This window comes from Haliotis rubra, unplaced genomic scaffold (assembly GCF_003918875.1).
Source record: "Haliotis rubra isolate DU_JTF1 unplaced genomic scaffold, ASM391887v1 Scf300, whole genome shotgun sequence".
Lineage (NCBI taxonomy): Eukaryota > Metazoa > Mollusca > Gastropoda > Lepetellida > Haliotidae > Haliotis > Haliotis rubra.
The window spans coordinates 16,535-39,999 of record NW_025766970.1 but is presented as its reverse complement, the minus strand read 5'-3'; the positions used below and the strand labels follow the sequence as shown (position 1 = coordinate 39,999).

Here is a 23,465-nt window from a genome sequence, read left to right as displayed (position 1 = left end):
AAGCACGAGGCACTCTTGCTTGACAACGGTATAAGAATCCATACCGAAACGTCGCATCAAATATAATAAAGAAGTTGTTATCCATAAAGAATCTTACTTTTTTATTACTCACGAACTTCTATATGTCAATCAAACAGACCATCATAACTCATAAACCAGACAAACAATGTACAATGAAACCATATTAATAAAAAAAAACATGAGTTCTGCACAACCACTTTTCTCAGTGTCCATACAGTGAAAGGAACATCATGCTGGTTGGTAAATTCAGACACTTGTTGATCAAGGTTATCTGACTGGAAAGCACATAGTCCAGATTAACAGGGTCTCACTGTCCACATTAACAGGGTCTCACTGTGCTTAAACTGTAGATCAACGGCATAGTTATGTCGGTAGACTAAAGGGTGCAGTTGGGTACAGGAAACTAAATTTACTTACCCGGTACATCAAATGAGACAATTTTAATTAAAGAAATTCCCCACTTTTCTGATCTCCGATAATAAACTTCAATTAGTTTCTCCATGGCTGGCACACCAGTATTTGTTAGCTTTACTACAACAACATGAATCGCTGTGTTTAAATGATACAGTTCATCACATAAGCACTATTTCCTGAGGAGGAGAAATGACTCCATATGCTGCCACAGTCACATTACTCTCTGTGATAAGCCGATGATAAAACAACAATGAAACATACAATGAATAACACAATGAGGATGAACTTTACTTATTTATCCTACAATGTAGCTGTAGCATCATATCACCAGACTGATAGAGAATTACTACTCTGATTCATTGGCATTTGCAAAAATGGTTTCGTTGAGCAAATGTGATACTGCAATTGACTTGCACAATCACACATATTAATCACAGACGTGTCTAGATTTGCCTCAGTTTGAATGCTACAGCTGGCTAACTAATCGGGTAGAAATATTTCACAGTGTGTCACTGTTTTCAGATTTTGATTCCAACTAGGTCGTACTGAAGACTTCAGAACACTTCTACTCTAAGAGCAATGCGTTACTTTCCTCTTTGCAAAGTGAAAAAGTGATGAGAATTAAATGCTTGGTAAGAGTTCACACATTTGCATAATATTCACACTCTGGTCTTCAAAGAAAACTTCAGGTTCACGCAAACATCCACACAGTAAAGTCTTCACACACAAGCACATTTGAGTAATACCACACGGTAACCAGTTGGGCGTACATTATGGCAGTATTTTGAGCGAAGTATCCATATGATGCACCACTGTAAAGCACTTAGATGAGATGACCTTCCATATGTCAGTCTCCCATCAGACTAGCTCTGGCACGCGGTGTAAGTTTCCGTATACGACCCCTACTACTCGTAGTGGTCATGTCTGGAGATGACCGGTTTTCACTTGAGTCTGAGTCCGAGTCGGAATCCACCATTCCATTCCGACCATTTGCTCGCTCATTGTCACTCTCATCTTCTTGATACTGCACTGTCCTCCTCCCTTGGTTTCTGGTCTTGATTCTGGATTTTCTTTGTTGTTCGTACACAAAAATATTGTCTTGAACTTTCCGCCGTTCTCTCGCACTATGGCGCACTATTTCTACTTGTTTCTGGATTGACCTGGTGGCCGGTTTTGCTGCTCCACGTTTGGAAGATCTGGATGAGTTCACATAGTCACTGTGCTGTTTGTCATCTTCATCATCGTGGTCATCAGTGCCGCTTCCACTGTTGTTGTTGCTACTACTGCTATCTGATGATGATGTTCTGCCTCTAGGCGACGTGGTTGATGATGTGGTTGCAGAGTTTGATTCTGATTTAGACACTAATGAGCTACTTTCATCAGGCATGTACTTAGCAGGTTTAACTTTGCCCGTGGCGGCCCGTGTTCTGTAAGAAGGTTTGGAGTGACCGTTTGAAACACCCCCCTTTACCTGCAACAGAGTGAGGGGAATTGGAGGAAAGGGCAAACATCTATGTAATATCATCTCACACACTGACTGCATCCCATGTAGAAAACCACACAATGAGTAATCAAAAGAGAATGTATGAGAGAAAGCAATGCTTCTTAAATCTGGAAATTTTATCAACATCACCAACGGATATCAAGAAAAGAGGTCATCTGAATAAGTAACTCTGTCTCAGGACTGAACTGCAAAGAACCAATTTCGCCTTCATTATTTTGCAATCTGCACACAAAACCTTTATACATAACCTTAACATCTGAACTGTTCAAAGATTCAAGCAAAACCCAGTTTAAACACAGATGGACACAAATACAGTACACAATGAGTGAGTGAGTGAGTTTAGTTTTACGCCGCAGTCAGTAATATTCCAGCTATATGGCAGCGGTCTGTAAATAATCGAGTCTGGACCAGACAATCCAGTGATCAACAGCATGAGCATCGATCTGCACAATTGGGAACCGATGACATGTGTCAACCAAGTCAGCGAGCCTGACCATCCGATCCTGTTAGTCGCCTCGTACGACAAGCAAAGTCGCCTTTTGCGGCAAGCATGGGTTGCTGAAGACCTATTCTACCCCAGATCTTCACGGGTCACAGTACACAACTAAAACATAAGTCCAAATAATAATTTGGATTTAAGCAGAAAATTACTATTTATTTGCCAAGGAACAAAGGAGCTTGTTTATTTTTCCCCACACTGAGCATGCAACAACAATCCAACAATCTATTTTCTCTCAATCTGATACTTGTATACTGACAGACACCACAGAGTTACGCCGGAGTGTGTTAGCATCACTCACTTTTCCCACCTGATGCCCGGTTTTTGCTACGTTTTTGCTGGACCTTTCCCCGTGGTTTTGTAGCTATCTCCTCCTCCTCCTCTTCTTCTTCCTCCTCCTCCTCCTCCTCAGACTCATCCTGAACCAGGACTTGGCGGCGAGACACTTTCCGTTTGGTCCGTCGAACCTTCCCAACTTCCTCTGCTTCTTCCTCATCATCTTCAACATTCACCTTCTCTTCTTCCTCTACCTCCGTCTCTTCATCTTCCTCACTCTCTCCATCACTCCTTATCACCTTACGGGCTATCAACAAAATAACTGACTTGAGACTTGATACTTGAGCAGAAATGAAAAACATTTAATCGCTGACTACACCTCATGAACAACATAAATGATCGTGAATGCAGTATACTAATACCTCCTATCAATTAGTATCACACAAAACTTTACCCACATAAGTTCGCAAGTGAATGTTCAATTGCCATGTATAACTGTCTTTCCATTAAAGCAGGGATGTTGCTGCATTTGCCCCAATATATGAGTGATTTAATTGCAAATACTTCTTCTGTCTAAGTATCTTCCAAAGAAGCATTAAAACAGCTTTGCAGTCAAGTCTTCTTCGTGTTCGTGTGAATCATTGTAGTTGGTTTTGCTACTGTAACTATTTAACTAGTAGCTTGCCACCATGACATGCAACACAAGATCATAGTACCTCAATGTGAATACAAGAGGTATTCCTGTGAACTGCAATTACCATTTGAAAGTCTTTTCTTGTCCAAAAAAATAGTCTAAATAAATTTTCCTAAACATATATATGATCATATGAGAATTGGCTGTTGAAGCTGGAGTATGCAGTACCTGACACCCGTGAAGTGTGGGCAGTTCTCCGGGACCGGGGGTAGGGTGTTGGACCACTGCTGTAACCATCCGCCGAACCCCGCTCTCCGCCACCTCCTCCGTGTGACCTCGTCACTCGGACTGGAGTGTTGCTGGAGCTGGCGCTGGATGACTGCTGGCTGCTGTCAGTCGATGACCCTGGGGCTCTGTCACGACGGCTTGCTGATGGCAAGTTCCCATTTGTCTTGATACTTGTACGGGACAATTTGCTGTTGTACAATTGAAATAAAATTTTGAGAAACTTTTGAAATTGACCAATTATCTGCTGATATCATTTTCTCAATTACAAACTTGTTACAGAGTCCATCTTTTACATGTGCAATCTCTGAAATACTTTAACCACCAGGATTCAGTTCCTTTTATTACCGTGCTAATTACAAAACTAGTACACGGGATGACCGCACACAAAAAACAACCCAATTGATATATTAAGGAAGTATTCTTCGTGTGGGCACACTTGAATTCTAAACGGCACACCTGAACAAGTGCCATGTGGCAACCATGGCAGAAATGTACATTTCTATCCCTGACATTATTCTTCACTAAGCTGGAAACACGATATCTCAACAGTTAACAGTCATCATCCAGTTCCCTGACATTATTCTTCACTAAGCTGGAAACACGATATCTCAACAGTTAACAGTCATCATCCAGTTCCCTGACATTATTCTTCACTAAGCTGGAAACACGATATCTCAACAGTTAACAGTCATCATCCAGTTCCCTGACATTATTTACTTCACTAAGCAGGAAACACGATATCTCAACAGTTAACAGTCATCATCCAGTTCCCTGACTTTATTCACATATGCGTACATATGCATACCTGCCAGATGGTTTAGGCAGTTGTCTGCTTTTAGTGGCATACTTCCAGTGGCTGGTAATCTCCTTGATCTGATCTTCAAACATGGCTGACAACCGTAAGGTCATTGCATATATCTGTAATCATAAGAAAAACTTGTGTATGTTGGAAAACAACTATCAGTCAGCATTGTTGGTAATTCATTCAGTTCTTATACCCTGAAACTAAGTGGTATAATACATCTGCTGTACAGCAAGCCGAAACACCAAGTTATATGTTGCTTAATTGCATATGCCAAAGATTCAAACCCATGGATTGAGATATTACATCCTGCAATAGTTGGCACTGTTGTACAAAGCTATCTCAGATCGAAGGTGATTGTAACCCCCGTACAGAGTCTTAGTGCTATGGTTGCTTTAGACAACCTCACGTAAATCATCACGCACAGTAAACTGAGGCACACCAGACAACTTAGCCATTCAGGCCATCAACTTAAAATATGGCCTATTTCCTCTCTGATAACATTCAGAGGTCAACCCAAAACTGACATGTCAAATTGATACACACTCTCTTTGAATCAGAGGGTGATTTAAGACCCATCATACAGATGACATCCTAACGAACGAGAGGGATAAGATTAATAGATTGAATAAACGGTGAAATTTGTATAATAAACCAGCCATACCATGGTAAGGCACCCAAATTCCTACAACAAGTTCAGTTCCATCACATGTAAGCAAGCTACCTCACACATCTCTCAAGCCATCTCACCAAGCTACCTGCCCTCATCTCACCAAGCTACCTGCCCACATCTCACCAAGCTACCTGCCCACATCTCACAAAGCTACCTGCCCACATCTCACAAAGCTACCTGCCCACATCTCACAAAGCTACCTGCCCACATCTCACCAAGCTACCTGCCCACATCTCACAAAGCTACCTGCCCACATCTCCTACACAGCTACCTGCCCACATCTCACAAAGCTACCTGCCCACATCTCACCCCAAGCTACACCTGCCCACATCTCACCAAGCCACCCCACATCTCCCACATCTGCCCACATCTCACCAAGCTACCTGCCCACATCTCACCAAGCTACCTGCCCACATCTCACCAAGCTACCTGCCCACATCTCACCAAGCTACCTGCCCACATCTCACCAAGCTACCTGCCCACATCTCACCAAAGCTACCTGCCCACATCTCACCAAGCTACCTGCCCACATCTCACCAAGCTACCTGCCCACATCTCACCAAGCTACCTGCCCACATCTCACCTACAAGCTACCTGCCCACATCTCACCAAGCTACCTGCCCACATCTCACCAAGCTACCTGCCCACATCTCACCAAGCTACCTGCCCACATCTCACCAAGCTACCTGCCCACATCTCACAAAGCTACCTGCCCACATCTCACCAAGCTACCTGCCCACATCTCACCAAGCTACCTGCCCACATCTCACCAAGCTACCTGCCCACATCTCACCAAGCACCTGCCCACATCTCACAAAGCTACCTGCCCACATCTCACACAAGCTACCTGCCCACATCTCACAAAGCTACCTGCCCACATCTCACACCTGAAGCAACCAGCCCACATCTCACTAAGCTACCTGCCCACATCTCACCAAGCTACCTGCCCACATCTCACAAAGCTACCTGCCCACATCTCACTTAAGCTACCTGCCCACATCTCACAAAGCTACCTGCCCACATCTCACCTAAGCCCACATCTCACCTGCCCACATCTCACCAAGCTACCTGCCCACATCTCACCAAGCTACCTGCCCACATCTCACAAAGCTACCTGCCCACATCTCACCAAGCTACCTGCCCACATCTCACCAAGCTACCTGCCCACATCTCACCAAGCTACCTGCCCACATCTCACAAAGCTACCTGCCCACATCTCACAAAGCTACCTGCCCACATCTCACCAAGCTACCTGCCCACATCTCACTAAAGCTACCTGCCCACATCTCACCAAGCTACCTGCCCACATCTCACAAAGCTACCTGCCCACATCTCACAAAGCTACCTGCCCACATCTCACCTAAGCTACCTGCCCACATCTCACAAAGCTACCTGCCCACATCTCACAAAGCTACCTGCCCACATCTCACAAAGCTACCTGCCCACATCTCACCAAGCTACCTGCCCACATCTCACCAAGCTACCTGCCCACATCTCACCAAGCTACCTGCCCACATCTCACCAAGCTACCTGCCCACATCTCACAAAGCTACCTGCCCACATCTCACAAAGCTACCTGCCCACATCTCACCAAGCTACCTGCCCACATCTCACCAAGCTACCTGCCCACATCTCACAAAGCTACCTGCCCACATCTCACAAAGCTACCTGCCCACATCTCACAAAGCTACCTGCCCACATCTCACCAAGCTACCTGCCCACATCTCACCAAGCTACCTGCCCACATCTCACCAAGCTACCTGCCCACATCTCACCAAGCTACCTGCCCACATCTCACCAAGCTACCTGCCCACATCTCACAAAGCTACCTGCCCACATCTCACAAAGCTACCTGCCCACATCTCACCAAGCTACCTGCCCACATCTCACCAAGCTACCTGCCCACATCTCACCAAGCTACCTGCCCACATCTCACGAAGATAACAAGCTGATAAACAAGATAGACATACTCTAGATTTCTTGTTGGTGTTGTAGGACTTTGAATTGATGAAGATGAGTCTGACATCCCGACACAACTCAATTGGGTTTGTATACTGGTCAGTGTCCACCTTCTCCTGCACTTGGCCAAAGTCTATGGGGTTCTCAACAAACTTGTAGTAGTCCTGCATTGCAACAAAGTTTAACTTAGTACACATTTTTATGTAGTCTTACATCACAACAAATTACACTTAGCACCTGTACCTGTCTTTACCTGGTATTCTCACATTGCAACAAATAACATGGAACAATCAGACTTACACAAATAAATATTCCCAACTCAACAAAAAGCATCCTCGATAGTCTCTAGAGTATACATTCCAATAAATCTCCACTATTCCCCTGCATCTATGGCCCGGCCCAATAATTGTATTACCTCCATTTGCTGGCTTTTTATCCAAGCAGGTGTCTACCTTGGGAAGTTGAGCTTACAAATCACAAGGCTTCTATCATAACTCACTTCCGCTTCTTTTATCTAACCGATTAAACTTGGCAACACAATTGTTGCAGAGGTACCTTGAAAGAGGTAGGAGTTCTTGCACATACATGTATATTTTTTAAGGTTTCAGACATGTCAATTTGTCTGTATGATTTTTTCCCTAAATCTGAGTAGCACAGCCAGCAAACCTTCGTGGCTGTGCCTGCCATCTTTGATGACACTGGGAAGCTCGGTTGTAACAGCTTATTTGATTGAATAAGTACTGTAAGAAGGCGGCGCCAGCAAAGGGAGGTAATACAATTGTTCATGCATCCAGGGTACTGGAAGAGATTTATCGGAATGTATACCCTGGAGATTATCAAGGATGACAAAAGGTAGCACATGAATTATGTGAGGTTTAATTATTCCTAATGTTCTCACTGGATATTCTTCAGGGTCAACAGCAGTCCTGAATGGCTTGCTGTCCTCGCACTCTAGGATCCTGGCAATGAGCTGCGAACACTCTGACTTCCACTTGTTGGGGTCCACGGGCTTTTCCAGACGCGACCTCTTGTTGGCCTTCACTTTATCTCCCTGCAGAAACACACAATCAAGAATATCTGTGTCCTGCTGACAGGGAAGATCTACTGCAAAACTTGACGATAACAAATATAAACCCATCAATAAGGCCCATAAGGTGACACTTTCATACACATAGCGGGCCAACGAATACCTTAGAGGCAAAACAGAAAAATGCAAAGTTCACTTTGTCAATTTCTCTTTCTACAAAAAGTGAAGAATAAAATCTAAAAGAATCAATACAAAGTAAGTTTGAAATCAGATTTTAGTATATTACACTCTTTAATCCTACAAGCCTGTATATATGAGTGTCCTCTCAATTGATGTTTAAAAGATAAAGATATACTTGATGGATACACACATAAATACAGCACATGTCAGGCTGAAGCAAAGAGTTGCACAGCTCATGTCAGGAAGACATTTCTTACCCTTTTTCTCTTCCGACTGCTGGTGGCATCGTCAGTGACATCATCGGTATCAGAGGAGGAACTGTTCATCTTTCTCTCCTTCATCTCCTGCGCCAGGAATGGCATAGCATCCACAGCATCACTGTCACTATCCAACAGACAGCAACAGTAATTGTACATAAACTGAACCACTGACACAACAGTATTACATTAACTAAACCACTGACACAACAGTATTACATAAACTGAACCACTGACACAAAAGCATTACATTAACTAAACCACTGACACAACAGTATTACATAAACTGAACCACTGACACAACAGTATTACATAAACTAAACCACTGACACAACAGTATTACATAAACTAAACCACTGACGCAACAGTATTACATTAACTAAACCACTGACACAACAGTATCACATAAACTGAACTACTGACACAACTGTATTACATAAACTGAACCACTGACACAACAGTATTACATAAACTGAACCACTGACACAACAGTATTACATAAACTGAACCACTGACACAAAAGTATTACATAAACTAAACCACTGACACAACAGTATTACATTAAACTAAACCACTGACACAACAGTATTACATTAACTAAACCACTGACACAACAGTATCACATTAACTAAACCACTGACACAACAGTATCACATTAACTAAACCACTGACGCAACAGTATTACATTAACTAAACCACGAACACAACAGTATCACATAAACTGAACTACCAACAAAACTGTATGACATAAACTGAACCACTGACACAAAAGTATTACATAAACTGAACCACTGACACAAAAGTATTACATTAACTGAACCACTGACACAAAAGTATTACATAAACTGAACAACTGACACAAAAGTATTACATAAACTGAACCACTGACACAAAAGTATTACATAAACTGAACCACTGACACAACAGTATCACATAAACTGAACCACTGACACAAAGTATTACATAAACTGAACCACTGACACAAAAGTATTACATAAACTAAACCACTGACACAAAAGTATTACATAAACTGAACCACTGACACAAAAGTATTACATAAACTGAACCACTGACACAACAGTATTACATAAACTGAACCACTGACACAACAGTATTACATAAACTGAACCACTGACACAACAGTATTACATAAACTGAACCACTGACACAAAAGTATTACATAAACTGAACCACTGACACAAAAGTATTACATAAACTGAACCACTGACACAAAAGTATTACATAAACTAAACCACTGACACAACAGCATCACATAAACTGAACCACTGACACAACAGTATTACATAAACTGAACTACCAACACAACAGTATTACATAAACTGAACCACTGACACAACAGTATTACATAAACTGAACCACTGACACAAAGTATTACATAAACTGAACCACTGACACAACAGTATCACATTAACTAAACCACTGACACAACAGTATTACATTAACTAAACCACTGACACAACAGTATCACATAAACTGAACCACTGACACAACAGTATCACATAAACTGAACCACTGACACAACAGTATTACATAAACTGAACCACTGACACAACAGTATTACATAAACTGAACCACTGACACAACAGTATTACATAAACTAAACCACTGACACAACAGTATCACATAAACTGAACCACTGACACAACAGTATTACATAAACTGAACCACTGACACAACTGTATTACATAAACTGAACCACTGACACAACAGTATCACATAAACTAAACCACTGACACAACAGTATTACATTAACTGAACCACTGACACAACAGTATCACATTAACTAAACCACTGACACAACAGCATCACATAAACTGAACCACTGACACAACAGTATTACATAAACTGAACTACCAACAAAACTGTATTACATAAACTGAACCACTGACACAACAGTATTACATAAACTGAACCACTGACACAACAGTATTACATAAACTGAACTACCAACAAAACTGTATTACATAAACTGAACCACTGACACAACAGCATCACATAAACTGAACCACGAACACAAAAGTATTACATAAACTGAACTACCAACAAAACTGTATTACATAAACTGAACCACTGACACAAAAGTATTACATAAACTGAACCACTGACACAAAAGTATTACATAAACTGAACCACTGACACAAAAGTATCACATAAACTGAACCACTGACACAACAGTATTACATTAACTAAACCACCAACACAACAGTATTACATAAACTGAACCACGAACACAACAGTATTACATAAACTGAACTACCAACACAACAGTATTACATAAACTGAACCACTGACACAACAGCATCACATAAACTGAACCACGAACACAACAGTATTACATAAACTGAACTACCAACAAAACTAAAGTATTACATAAACTGAACCACTGACACAAAAGTATTACATAAACTGAACCACTGACACAAAAGTATTACATAAACTGAACCACTGACACAAAAGTATCACATAAACTGAACTACCAACACAACAGTATTACATAAACTGAACCACTGACACAACAGTATTACATAAACTGAACCACTGACACAACAGCATCACATAAACTGAACCACGAACACAACAGTATTACATAAACTGAACTACCAACACAACAGTATTACATAAACTGAACTACCAACAAAACTGTATTACATAAACTGAACCACTGACACAAAAGTATTACATAAACTGAACCACTGACACAACAGCATCACATAAACTGAACCACTGACACAACAGCATCACATTAACTAAACCACGAACACAACAGTATTACATAAACTGAACCACTGACACAAAAGTATTACATAAACTGAACCACTGACACAAAAGTATTACATAAACTGAACCACTGACACAAAAGTATTACATAAACTGAACCACTGACACAAAAGTATTACATAAACTGAACCACTGACACAAAAGTATCACATAAACTGAACCACTGACACAACAGTATTATATTAACTAAACCACTGACACAACATTATTATATTAAGCGGGTAAGTGAGGTTTCCACATACCTGATGAAGCTTAGCATCGTCTCGGTGATGATTCCTGCCTTTTGTACAATGGCACTTCCTGGCTCATTAAATTTTGCCGTATTGGACTCAATATGCCTAATATCAAACTGGACAGCATTCACTCTCCTGCAAAAAACAATACTGTTGGTCAAAACAAATTTCATATGAATACAAAGTGTAAAAAACTTATACAAACCTGTAGAGGTTATGAATTCTTTGAAGAAAGTCCTCCTTGGGGTACATATAAGCATTAAAATGTCCATTTTAAATCCTACGACAGTTGTAACTATATTTTTAATAAAATATTTACAAAACAAAAAACTCGTTTTGTCTTGTGAGACCACCCCTACAGGGCCCCACCGGACCAACACAGCCAAGAGCAGGTAACTCTCGCCGTCTACCTCGTACCTCACTTTTCATGCTGAACGTGTCAGACAGAATGAGCGGTGGTCAGGGCCAATACCCCTAGGAGGACTTTCTTCAAAGAATTCATAACCTCTACAGGTTTGTATAATTCTTTTCAGAAGAAGTCCTCCTTTGGGTACATATAAGCATATGACAGACTCCCAAAGATATTTGAGACGGAGTGGCATTCTGTCTGGCAACAACTGAACCCGGTGGAGTGAAATCTACAACCGATACGGAAATAGAAAACACCGAGCCACCTGACGCTGATGTCAATCAGACGGGCGGAACTAGGAGCCCAAGCTTATATGTCAATTGGCTCAATATCAATGACATAAAAACCCGCCCCCAACCATTACAATGGAAGGAATGTATGGGGACATGCGAAACAACTCCCAACCCTAATATAGCCCCAGCCAGACAATCGTGGCGAGAGGTATAAGGGTAGGGAAGCGGAAAAATTTAAACGCTACAAAGCCAATAACCCAGGAGTCGAGCTAATAAGTACTGCAAACTAATGCTCGAATGCAGCCACTGTTTGGAAGAGGGCTTGCCGGGACCTCGATAAAACCCAGAGAAATTATTAGCCTCGCTAAAACTTTCTGAGGAATCGAACGAAAGTACAAACGCCATGCATTGTAATGCAGTGAAAACACCCCACCAAACACTCTCGGGCGTGAGGAGGGTAAGTGTAGGCCACCATCCCACAAAGCTGATTAACACAGACTCCCAAATACCGAAGGCTCGGGAAGAGGAAAAACTGTAAGCTTATACAAAAATCCCTGAATAGCGAAAAAGCCGTGGCCGAACATGTTGGCTCACCATTACACTAACCTGGTCAATGACATGCGGCCCGAAGAGAGGCATACCAAACAGTGCCCCCGTGGGGGTTCGCACCCAATTCCGTGCAAAGGCGGGTTAATAGCATATGACTGGTTAAAGCGTTCAAAACGGACCCGCCCTCTTGAAGGGGCGTAAAGGGACGATGTACACCCAAACCCGACCCAACCCGAAAAGGATGGTAAGGCTAATATGATGTAGTGATATGAAATATATCGACATTGAACACAGAACCGATACCAATGACCAGTTACTAACTTGGTCAGGGTGGCAGGTCACTCTCCACTGGAGAGAACCGAAGACCGAACCGAGCACGATCCTTAGAATGCGTGTCAAGTTGGTAATGGCGAATGAAGGCGCTCTGCTGGCTCCAAAGAGCGACAGAACCGATCTCTTCATTGAGCAGTGCGGCTGTGTATTGTCAACAAAGCGGCATCTGCCCTACCCAGTCTGCCTTCAACCCTCGGGAGGTAAACCGTATCATTGTAACCATACACCACGGAAACAAGCCAACGAGATAAAGTGCGCTTGCTAGCAGACTCCCCAGTCTTCCGCCACCAAACAGCACACATGGGTACCCGTCACGGATCCCTTTTGTTCGCTCGTTTAGGTGACAGGCACGGGTGAGCAATCGAAAGATTGGTCCCCGTGCAGAAGGCTGGGTAGGGGTGGAAGTGCGATATGAGCAGTCACGTGGAAAGCAATATCGCACTGAGAGTGGTAGGTATCCGAGAGTCGAATCACGGACATGATCAGTATAAAATACTGTCAGTGTCGGGTCAGTGGGAATCGCATGGATGTAAATCTCGACCCTTCTACCAGAGTTCACCACAACAAGTAAAGTCGCCTTCCACGCCAACAAGTGAAGTGAGAGAGACGATATACTTGAAAAATTAGGGCCAGACAGCCAATTGTGAATAAGTGGCAATTTTAAGGTGGACTGGGTCAGCCGACGAGGCGGTCGAACCCTGTTCATGCCAGCTACTGACGCCGATGTGCGAGAGGATGCTGCCTAGGCAGAGCACCATCCCGAACGAGGTGTGAAACGGGAAATAGCCATGGAGTACCCGCAATGGTGGAGGTCATAAGGCTCTCAACCAAAACGAGGTTATAGTAACTCCAATATCCGAACTAACTCCGCCCAGAATAGGGATTATGAAATCCCCTATCTGAACACCAGCTTCCCACCTATCAACACACTGAACGGTGTCAAATCCTAGGCAGAATTGTGTCTGCAGCGGTTGAAGGAATTCGTGTGTTATACCCGACAGAGGCCAAGCCACCCAGTGAATCCGAGGATTGGTGTGGCGCTCGCAGAGTGAGAATGTCTGGCCGAAGAGGTAATTCAATCCCGGCGCATGCGGGATCGAACACCAACCTGACTGCTGTCAATTCCAGCACATTGATGTGCAGGTTGTGACTTCGTCTCAAGAGGCTGCAGGTCACCCAGAACATCACCCTAACTCGGTAGGGATGTATCTGGCTGGACTGAGAGCGACGGTGTCTCCAGGGGTGGGGACCCTCGGAGAGACGCCTGACGTCTGTCCATCTGACTGCGTGAGATTGACAATTCCGCCCAGTTTCGTAACTGATCGTGGAGGTCCCGAGACTCAACAGTTATCTGAAACCACGATGAGTCAGTCGCCTATGTACGGGTGACAACACCGCACTCGCGATCTGGCTATCTGAGCTGTAATAAACCTCAATTTGGTGAACACCCTTGGCACCGTAATGTAGCCTAAGGAAGAGCACACGAAACTGGTAGCACGTCCGTCCAAACAAGAAACCGAAGGTAAATCTTGAAATCAGGGTGCAATGGAACAAGGAGGTACGCGACCTGGTAGGTCGATTGACGTGTGCCAATCCCCTGTCTCGGCAGATGAGATCACCGAGCCGTGTCTCCATCTTGAAGGACAGTACCTCTATAAACTTGTTCAGCTCTCAGATGAGAATGGGTCTGAACATTCCGTTAGTAATGGCAACTATGAAATAAGTGGAGTCAAACCCCACATATTCCTGACCATTGGAAACCACCACACTGGTTGCCTAGCCCAGCAAAGACTGGATCTGGGCACGAGTATTGTTGCCGCCTCTCCGGGAAGCCGACACAGGAGTGTGTCATCCGCGCCGGTGTTTGCGCAGAATATAGTAACCCCAGCAGTCGGCAACTTAACGCTTTGCCGATGCCTGGGCACCTGAGGAAGTAACGAGAGCTCAACAGACTTCCGTGATTCCTCGAAACTGTCCCGGCGATATGCCCATAACCGCCCTCATCATTTGACTGGCACAGCTACAATGCAGTCCCTAGCCAGATGAGAGTTGCCCCCGTCCAGATGCCGCCCAGAGTCGCCCGGCGAAACAAAAATTCCACCGGGCTCTCTCCCTTTCCACCAGCTCCCTCAGCAGCTGAGAGATGCCGAGTGGAGCATACAGCGTTGAGCTGTGAAGGGAAAGAAAGGCAGACTTAAGGGAGAGTGTGAGGCCTTGTCCCGATGCCGTGCTGGAAGCAGGCTTCCCTCGGGAGGCTTAACTCCAACGGTTCGGGTAGTCGACATGGACAACACCTGAGGCAACACAGCCGCGATTCTATCTCGCACTTGCCCTCAGGGATCGAACCTACTTAGTGGTAAGTTCAAAGTAGCGAAATGAGCGAAGCTCAAATCGACTTGTCCACTGTAATGGCCTGAACCCGATTCCGAGGCACATGTGAGAAGCCTGACAATCAAGGTTTCACAAGCACTCAGACAGACCTCGGAGCGCGAGGTGACAGTCACACCCGGCACACTCGATGGCATCTAGGTCAATACGCCGATAGACATCAGGCCGAGACCTGAACTACCGCCGAGACCTAAACTACCGAGTCGGGAATCTGCGCTCTACCAGTGCCGAAGCCTGGGTCGGCAGTACCCACGGGTTCAGAGAATCCGCAGAGCCGAAGCTCAGCTGTTCTAGACCTAACCCGATCCAGAGACACGAGGAGTAGCCTGATAAATCAGGTTTCCCCAAGTACTCTCCAAAAGCGCACTGAGCGATAGTCAAACATAGCCTATAGCTATATAAATACCCATACATACACATGTATGTATGCGTAAGTGCTTTCGGGTCGGCGGTTCGAAGTTCAACCCCGATCCCCAACACAAGGGAGTGGCCTGACAATGCAGGGCTCCCCTGGTGTACACGGTAGACCTCGGCGCCGAGGTGGTGATCGGCAGCTCGTCACACTCAACGCCTCTTGGCCAGGACATCGATAGACATCAGGCGAGACCTGAGCTAACAGCCGGGATCTGCTCCGCATCAGCCGGGGCGAAACCCAGGTCGGTGCTAGTCCGATCTGCAGTCCCGAGACACAAGGGAGTAGCCTGGCAATGCAGGTTGCCCCTGGTGGACACAGGTAGACCTAGGGCGCCGAGGTGATCGGCAGCTCAGTGGAACCCAGACCGGGCCGAGAGAGGAACCTGCCGATATACAGGTTTCCGGCAACCCCGACTGACCACGTGGCGCCGAGGTGTCCCCGAGCTGGTCGGCGCCTAGGCGACCGCCAGTCAGGGCACCAGGGCAAAACCTGCAGGGCGAAACCTGCATCGCCGGCGCCAGGCGCCCGTGACGAACCTGAGCCCGAACCTAGGTCGCCACAAGGTGCCGAAGGCGCCGAGGTGTCCCCGAGCTGGTCTGCGCCTAGGCGACCGCCAGTCAGGGCACCAGGCGAAGACAGATGCGTCCGATCCACCCCCGACGACAGGCGTGCTGAGCTCCTTGCGGAACCCAGACAGCACCGTGTCAATCGGGCCGGGAATTTCACCACAGACGACACCTGGTGAACTTACCTTCGAGATCAACACTTTGCGAGCCGAGCTCCTTACGGAGCCCGGACATCGCGCTATCAATTATCGAATTGACATTATGTTGAAGAATATGTTGCTGCAATAGTGAAGTCATATTTAAGTCAGCAACATTGTTTGCGGGGGAAACGATAAAGGGATTTCCTTAGAAACCTTTTATCAAATATTATCCCCCGCCTGAAGCAGATTAGTGAAAAACATAAAATCTGCGTGTCGGAAAGAATGCGCGTGAGGCGCAGAAACCCAGACAAAAACCACAACCTCGTCCTATGAGCCACGTTACGTGTAAACGTATGAAATATGTATCATAATACAACATAATGTAACAGGAATATTGATGCAAGGGCGTTTATTATGAGCATCCTTGATCGCCGTGGAGCGCCCTCAGCTAAACACCGGAGGCACACTTTATAACCATCCTGTGGCGGTAGTGTGCATGGCACAACGCGACAGGGCTTAAACTGCAACAAACAGAACCACGCCAGTGTTACTAGCAGGAACTGTGAAGCAGCAAACACATAAACACAAGTAATAGCAAGAATAATCCGCGACGGGCGATATATAAATGCTACAAGCTACAGCCATTTAAATACTAAACATACAATGCAAAGCAGAAAAAAAGGCTAGCCACCCCTGCGTGTACTAGTGATAGAGTAAAGTTGAGTGATACGAAACGAACACTATCAAAATTACTCAACGACTTACCACAAATTCGCTGAAAAGAAAGAGAATTTAGGCAAGCCTACCATATAATATGCAAACATAATATATGAACTCCCTACTACAAGCTACCAATAACATATAGCAAGGAAACCGCGGTCCGCCATTTTGCCTGCCACATGGCTAGAAAACAGAGAACCCACGGCAAAGTTACATCAAAAGATGAATGAAAATATCCACATATGACGCCCATCTAACGCCTCGCGTGAGAGAAAGGAACCATACATACAGATTGAGACTCTTTACACTCATCAGACGGGTAGGGAGAGCAAACTCCAAACACCACACGCGACGTCTATTCAACAGAACGACAGCATGAAAAGTGAGGTACGAGGTAGACGGCGAGAGTTACCTGCTCTTGGCTGTGTTGGTCCGGTGGGGCCCTGTAGGGGTGGTCTCACAAGACAAAACAAGTTTTTTGTTTTGTAAATATTTTATTAAAAATATAGTTACAACTGTCGTAGGATTTAAAATGGACATTTTAATGCTTATATGTACCCCAAGGAGGACTTCTTCTGAAAAAGAATCTTAAACTGCCAGTACTGAAGTGACTATGTGACTCACCTGTAGCAATTATACTACCTCTACTGGAATCTCTATGTAACTCACCTGTAGAACCTGTTTTCCAGTCTGATCTTGACTCACCGGTAGCAGTAATACTGATTGGACTCGCATTGACTCACCTGTAGCTATAATCCTGCCTGGACTCCCAATGACTCACCTGTAGCAGTAGTACTACCTGGACTCCCAATGACTCACCTGTACCTGTAATACTACCTGGACTCCCAACGAATCACCTGTAGCAGTAATCCTACCTGGACTCCCAACAACTCACCTGTAGCAATAATCCTACCTGGACTCCCAACGACTCACCTGTAGCAGTAATCCTACATGGGCTCCCAACAACTCACCTGTAGCAATAATCCTACCTGGACTCCCAACAACTCACCTGTAGCAGTAATCCTACCTGGACTCCCAACAACTCACCTGTAGCAGTAATCCTACATGGGCTCCCAATGACTCACCTGTAGCAGTAATCCTACCTGGACACCCAACGACTCACCTGTAGCAGTAATCCCACACCTGGACTCCCAATGACTCACCTGTAGCAGTAATCCTACCTGGACTCCCAACGACTCACCTTTAGCAGTAATCCTACATGGACTCCCAATGACTCACCTGTAGCAGTAATCCTACATGGACTCCCAACGACTCACCTTTAGCAGTAATCCTACCTGGACCCCAAACGACTCACCTGTATCAGTAATACTACATGGACTCCTAATAACTCACCTGTAGCAGTAATCCCACACATGGACTCCCAACGACTCACCTGTAGCAGTAATCCTGTCTGGATTCCCAATGACTCACTTTAGCAGTAATCCTGCCTGAACTGGACTCTCTATGTAACTCACCTATAGAACCTGTTCTCCAGTCTGGCCTTGATGGTGCTCAGGTCTACAGGGTATTCAATTACATGGGCATACAGTGGAAAGGCATTCAGGTCAACTGGTGCATTGAAGGGCTCAGCCATTGAATGCTGCATCACCTCCTCCAGCCCATGAACGATCCTGTCACACTCCTCATCCCGGCCACATGAAGGCCACTCATTGGCCCCGGTGTTATACAGCAGCTTCTTCAACTCCTCCTTCTCAACCATCACTCCCCCACCAACGTCTCCTGGTACACCTACAACACACAAGTGTATGGACTTGTATTTTACAGACCATTATAACTTACCCTCAAATGTTCACTATAATATAATTTTTAAATTATGCAATTTTTCAAGATAAAATCCTTAGCTTTGGCCAGAGACATGGTGGAAATGCTCTGTGCTGTGTCCCAGAAGAACAGTAAAAACAAACAGGGCTGAAACTAATTTTGCACTGTGAGACAAATAGGGCAGTTCACTCAAACACCGTACTTCACCCAATCACCCCCCAAAACTGAGCATGTGCACCAGCTCCCTGTGAGCCAATGACTCTCTTTATTTAGTAAAATCCAAATAGTTAAAAAGTTAGTGCTGAATGGGGAGGGTTGGGATGGTACTTTAGCGTATGAGTCAGGATACGTATAAAATAATAATACCTACTTTTTCTTATCCTGAGGCATACTGTGTTCTTTACTCCGTCTGTAGATGTAAATAATGAAGAGTTTGTGGATTTGTAAGACTTACATGGAATGTGATTATCACTCCGACAGATAGGGTGTGGGTTCTGGTCTGATACTCTAGTCTACATACAACACAGTTTTACATGAAAAGATATAGATTCGGACTTAACTGGACATGAACTTAATTCAACGCCAATTTGAAAAATCATTGGTAGATAAAATACATAAAGGGCGCTAATCCAAGCCTAAATTTATTCAAAAACTTTATAATTCTGATAGGATGGATTAAACACACAGGGACAATTTCCCCAACCATCTCGTTGGGAGACAATAAGGAGTCACAAGGGGGGCCGGAGCCAGAGCCGGAGCCAAGCACAGTGAAGGGGGTCAGATTGGGTGAGTTGGTTTTACTGTTCTTGGGGAACATAACACAGAGAGTTTCCACCACGTCTCGAGCTAAAGTGAGTGAGTAAGTTATGTTTTACGACACTTCTAGCAATGTTCCAGCAATATCATGGCGGGGGACACCAGAAATGGGCTTCAAACATTGTATCCATGTGGGGAATAGAAACTGGGCCCTCGGAGTGACGAGCAAACGCTTTAACCACTAGGCTACCCCACGCCCCTCGAGCTAAAAGAGGTGAGGTGAGGTGAAATTGGGCTTAACGTCGTGCTTGAGAATATTTCGCTCATATGACGACGTGCATGCGTATGTGTATCTGCGGCCGCTTGCACTAGCCCAGACTTAAGCTGGTTTTATAGTGCTAGCCCACTGAGATACCATGCCACAGTGAAGCATGAATACCCCACTCAGACACATTATACTGACTCCGAGCCAACCAGTCCTTGTTGTACCCATGAATGCCGAGCGCAAGGCAGGGACCAACATGTACCATATTTTAACGTCTTTTGGTATGACGCGGTCGGGGATCGAACCTGCGACCTTCCGCTCTCCGGGCGGACGCTATAACCACTACGCCACGGAGGCGGCCTCGAGCTAAAGGAGAGAGAGAGAGAGAGAGAGAGAGATAGAGACATAGTATGAGTCAGGGTAAGTATTTACAAGGATACCATAGCAAGGCCTTGAAACACACATTGATATCAATGATGTGTCTGGTACGAATTGATGTACTTGTTGTTACTTACTTTCCTCATCAATCAGCTCCAGATCCCACGGACTCAGCTTCTCATGTTCTCCATTGTCCCAGCTAGAAGGATGGAACATTGTACTTTATTACTCTGTAACCATGTGCATGAGTCTAAATCGTCCTATAAACTGTTATAATTTTAGTTTCACATGTCAGCTTCCAAAACTGATACGGTTATAATTTTAAGACGATGGTAGAGTCTAAACATGAGTTGACACAATGGCTATCTATGTCATACACTCAGCACAACTAACTGTATGTGAATGATGTGTTCTATTTTCAAGCTCCATACATTGAGGCAATTCCTTCTTTCTCAATAGACAATGGACTAGCATCCCAATATGCTTAGAGTGGGTCTCGCAATGTCCTGTTCTGTTTCTGTGGACAAATATGGCTGAAAATCTTTATAGTTCACTCAAAGACTGTATTTCTAAACCTACTTCACCAAGTGAAAATATGCCTTTACAGTCAATTATCTTAAGAATGAAATCATATGACAAAGGGATTACTACCCTTGTGTATGCTGTATAATACTGTACTTACTGGACGTTGAAGCACTGGTACATGCTGTCTGTGAACTCTGCCTGGAAGGGTTCCTGGGATTGGATTGTGCCCATCCACCAGTGGTCATCTATCATAGCACGGAACCGGTCATCTACACACAACTTTAGACATTGAAACTATGCACTACATGATAAACAAGCAATAACCATTGCAGCAAGTTGTGTAACCAGATGAATATGATGCTGTAACAAATTTTCACAACGTATTAAAGGTTTCCTAAAAATTGTGTGGACATTTTGCTGAACAGATATTAAAGGGAAATTGACCCAATTAAGATATGATTCCATATATAACTGGCCTGTTTCATGGAGCTGACATACAGCACCATGGTCCCACGTCATCTGCTGTGATGAGCGAGTTTAGTTTTACGCCTCACTCAGCAACATTCCAACTATATGGTGGCAATCTGTAAATAATCAAGTCTGGACCAGACAATCCAGTGATCAACATCATGAGCATCGTTCTATCCAATCGGAATACGATGACATGTGTCAACCAAGTCGGAGAGTCTGATCACCCGATCCCGTTAGTCGCCTTTTACAACAAGCATGGGTTGCTCAAGACCAATTCTGACCCGGATCTTCATGGGTAGCATGCTGTGATGAAGACTTACTGGGTTTCCATTTCCTCTGCATGGCAATGTTGTAGGTCTGTTTGAGCACCAGGAAGTCAATGACATCAGGCATGTCGTGGTACCTGCAGGATGGTTTGTACAATCAATGTTGAAGGCTCAATACCAACAAATCATCCCATTTAGGCAATGTTGGCACATGTTCACCATCAAAAGTAAAACATCCTCATTGTTACACTACAGTATTCATCCCATGCTTGTTGACTCATTCAATGCGAGTCGACTGAAGTTGTAACTGAGTAATCAAGATGTGTTACAAGACTGTTGTTTCATACTCTGACTGACTGCTGTTTTACGCCGCTTTTAGCAATATTCCAGCTACATCACGGCGGGGGACACCAGAAATGGGCTTCACACAATGTACCCATGTGGGGATTCGAACCCGGGCCTTCGGCGTGACAAGCCAACGCTTTAACCACTAGGTTACCCCACCGCCCTGTTTCATACTCAGTGCTATTAAGGACCAGATCATTAGACTGTAGATGGGGAGTAGTAGCTACCCCACCACCCCAAGACATTGTGAAGCAAGTTCTTTGTCTCCTGCACTGACCTAGCAGAAAAGAGAGTGAAGCCTCCTCACTGAATGAAGTATAATCTAACATCATGCCACTAGTGTTGACAGAATAGGACTGGACAATAACATCAGCTGCACTCACTTGATGGAGAACGTTCCTCCTGTCAGCTTCCCGCTTCTCATGGTCAATGAACGCAAGCTTGAGGCAGCAGAGTCTCGGAGGGCGGATTTCATACTTGATGCCAACAATCTTCACCAGCTCTTGTTCCTGAGGAGATCATCAGGTCTTAATGTCTCCGAACAAGACTTCTGATACTTGGTAAAGGCGTGTTTTGACTCACAGACTGATTTTGTTGGGTGTATTCACAAAGAGACTAGTTTTTAAAACAGCTTCACTCGATATTACTGGAATCTGTATCAAATTCAATTCGCAATCAGCTATGCAAATACATTCTATACACGACTGTACCACTATCAGGTGAATGTGGAGTCACATGATTAGTGATCCACATGTCAACATGGACACTGTACAAACCATGTTACTATAATGTACAAATGGTCCAGGTAGTTTTAGCATCCTGGTTTGGACAGAAGCAATATGCAAGTATAATTCTGCTATAATATACCCTTTACAGAGAGCAGTTGTTTGAGTGAGTGAGTGAGTTGTTGAGCGAGTGAGTGAGTTTAGTTTTACGCCGCACTCAGTAATATTCCAGCTATATGGTGGCGGTCTGTAAATAATCGAGTCTGGACCAGACAATCCAGTGATCAACAACATGAGCATCGATCAACCAAGTCAGCGAGCCTGACCACCTGATCCCGTTAGTCGCCTCTTACGACAAGCATAGTCGCCTTTTGTGCCAAGCATGAGTTGCTGATGACCTACTCGGATCTTCACGGGTCAGTTGTTTGAGATGTTGTCTAGAGCTGGACATACCCTGAGTTTTGGATTCTTGTGCCAGGGCTGGTTGTTGTTGGGATTCACTTCATACACTTTGTGCTTGACCACTGCATTCAGGTAGAGCTCATGGCCTTGGCGGAAGTACATCACCTCATCTCCCATCTGAGGGACAAATGGTGCCTTGCGTGGAATGGTATCAGTAAGCCATTCTGGTGG

At 44.5% G+C, this 23,465-nt stretch overlaps 2 protein-coding genes across 2 annotated transcripts; both read right to left on the bottom strand.

Moving 5' to 3' along the window:
- Positions 1 to 16: 16 nt before the first annotated feature.
- On the bottom strand, positions 17 to 23,465 carry LOC124282646 (PH-interacting protein-like; the record flags this gene model as incomplete). The annotated part of the gene is given in 16 exon segments (XM_046718672.1): positions 17 to 1,906; positions 2,740 to 3,021; positions 3,577 to 3,824; positions 4,442 to 4,554; positions 7,082 to 7,234; positions 7,969 to 8,121; positions 8,535 to 8,661; positions 11,576 to 11,701; positions 18,795 to 19,068; positions 19,472 to 19,510; positions 20,638 to 20,699; positions 21,183 to 21,294; positions 21,817 to 21,899; positions 22,491 to 22,525; positions 22,527 to 22,616; positions 23,286 to 23,465. Coding segments are annotated over 16 exon segments (2,148 nt in total), but the record flags the coding sequence as incomplete, so codon positions are not given.
- Positions 1,283 to 1,822, bottom strand: LOC124282647 (suppressor protein SRP40-like). Its single transcript, XM_046718673.1, has one exon. It carries the CDS (start codon positions 1,820 to 1,822, stop codon positions 1,283 to 1,285), a length of 540 nt encoding a protein of 179 aa, XP_046574629.1.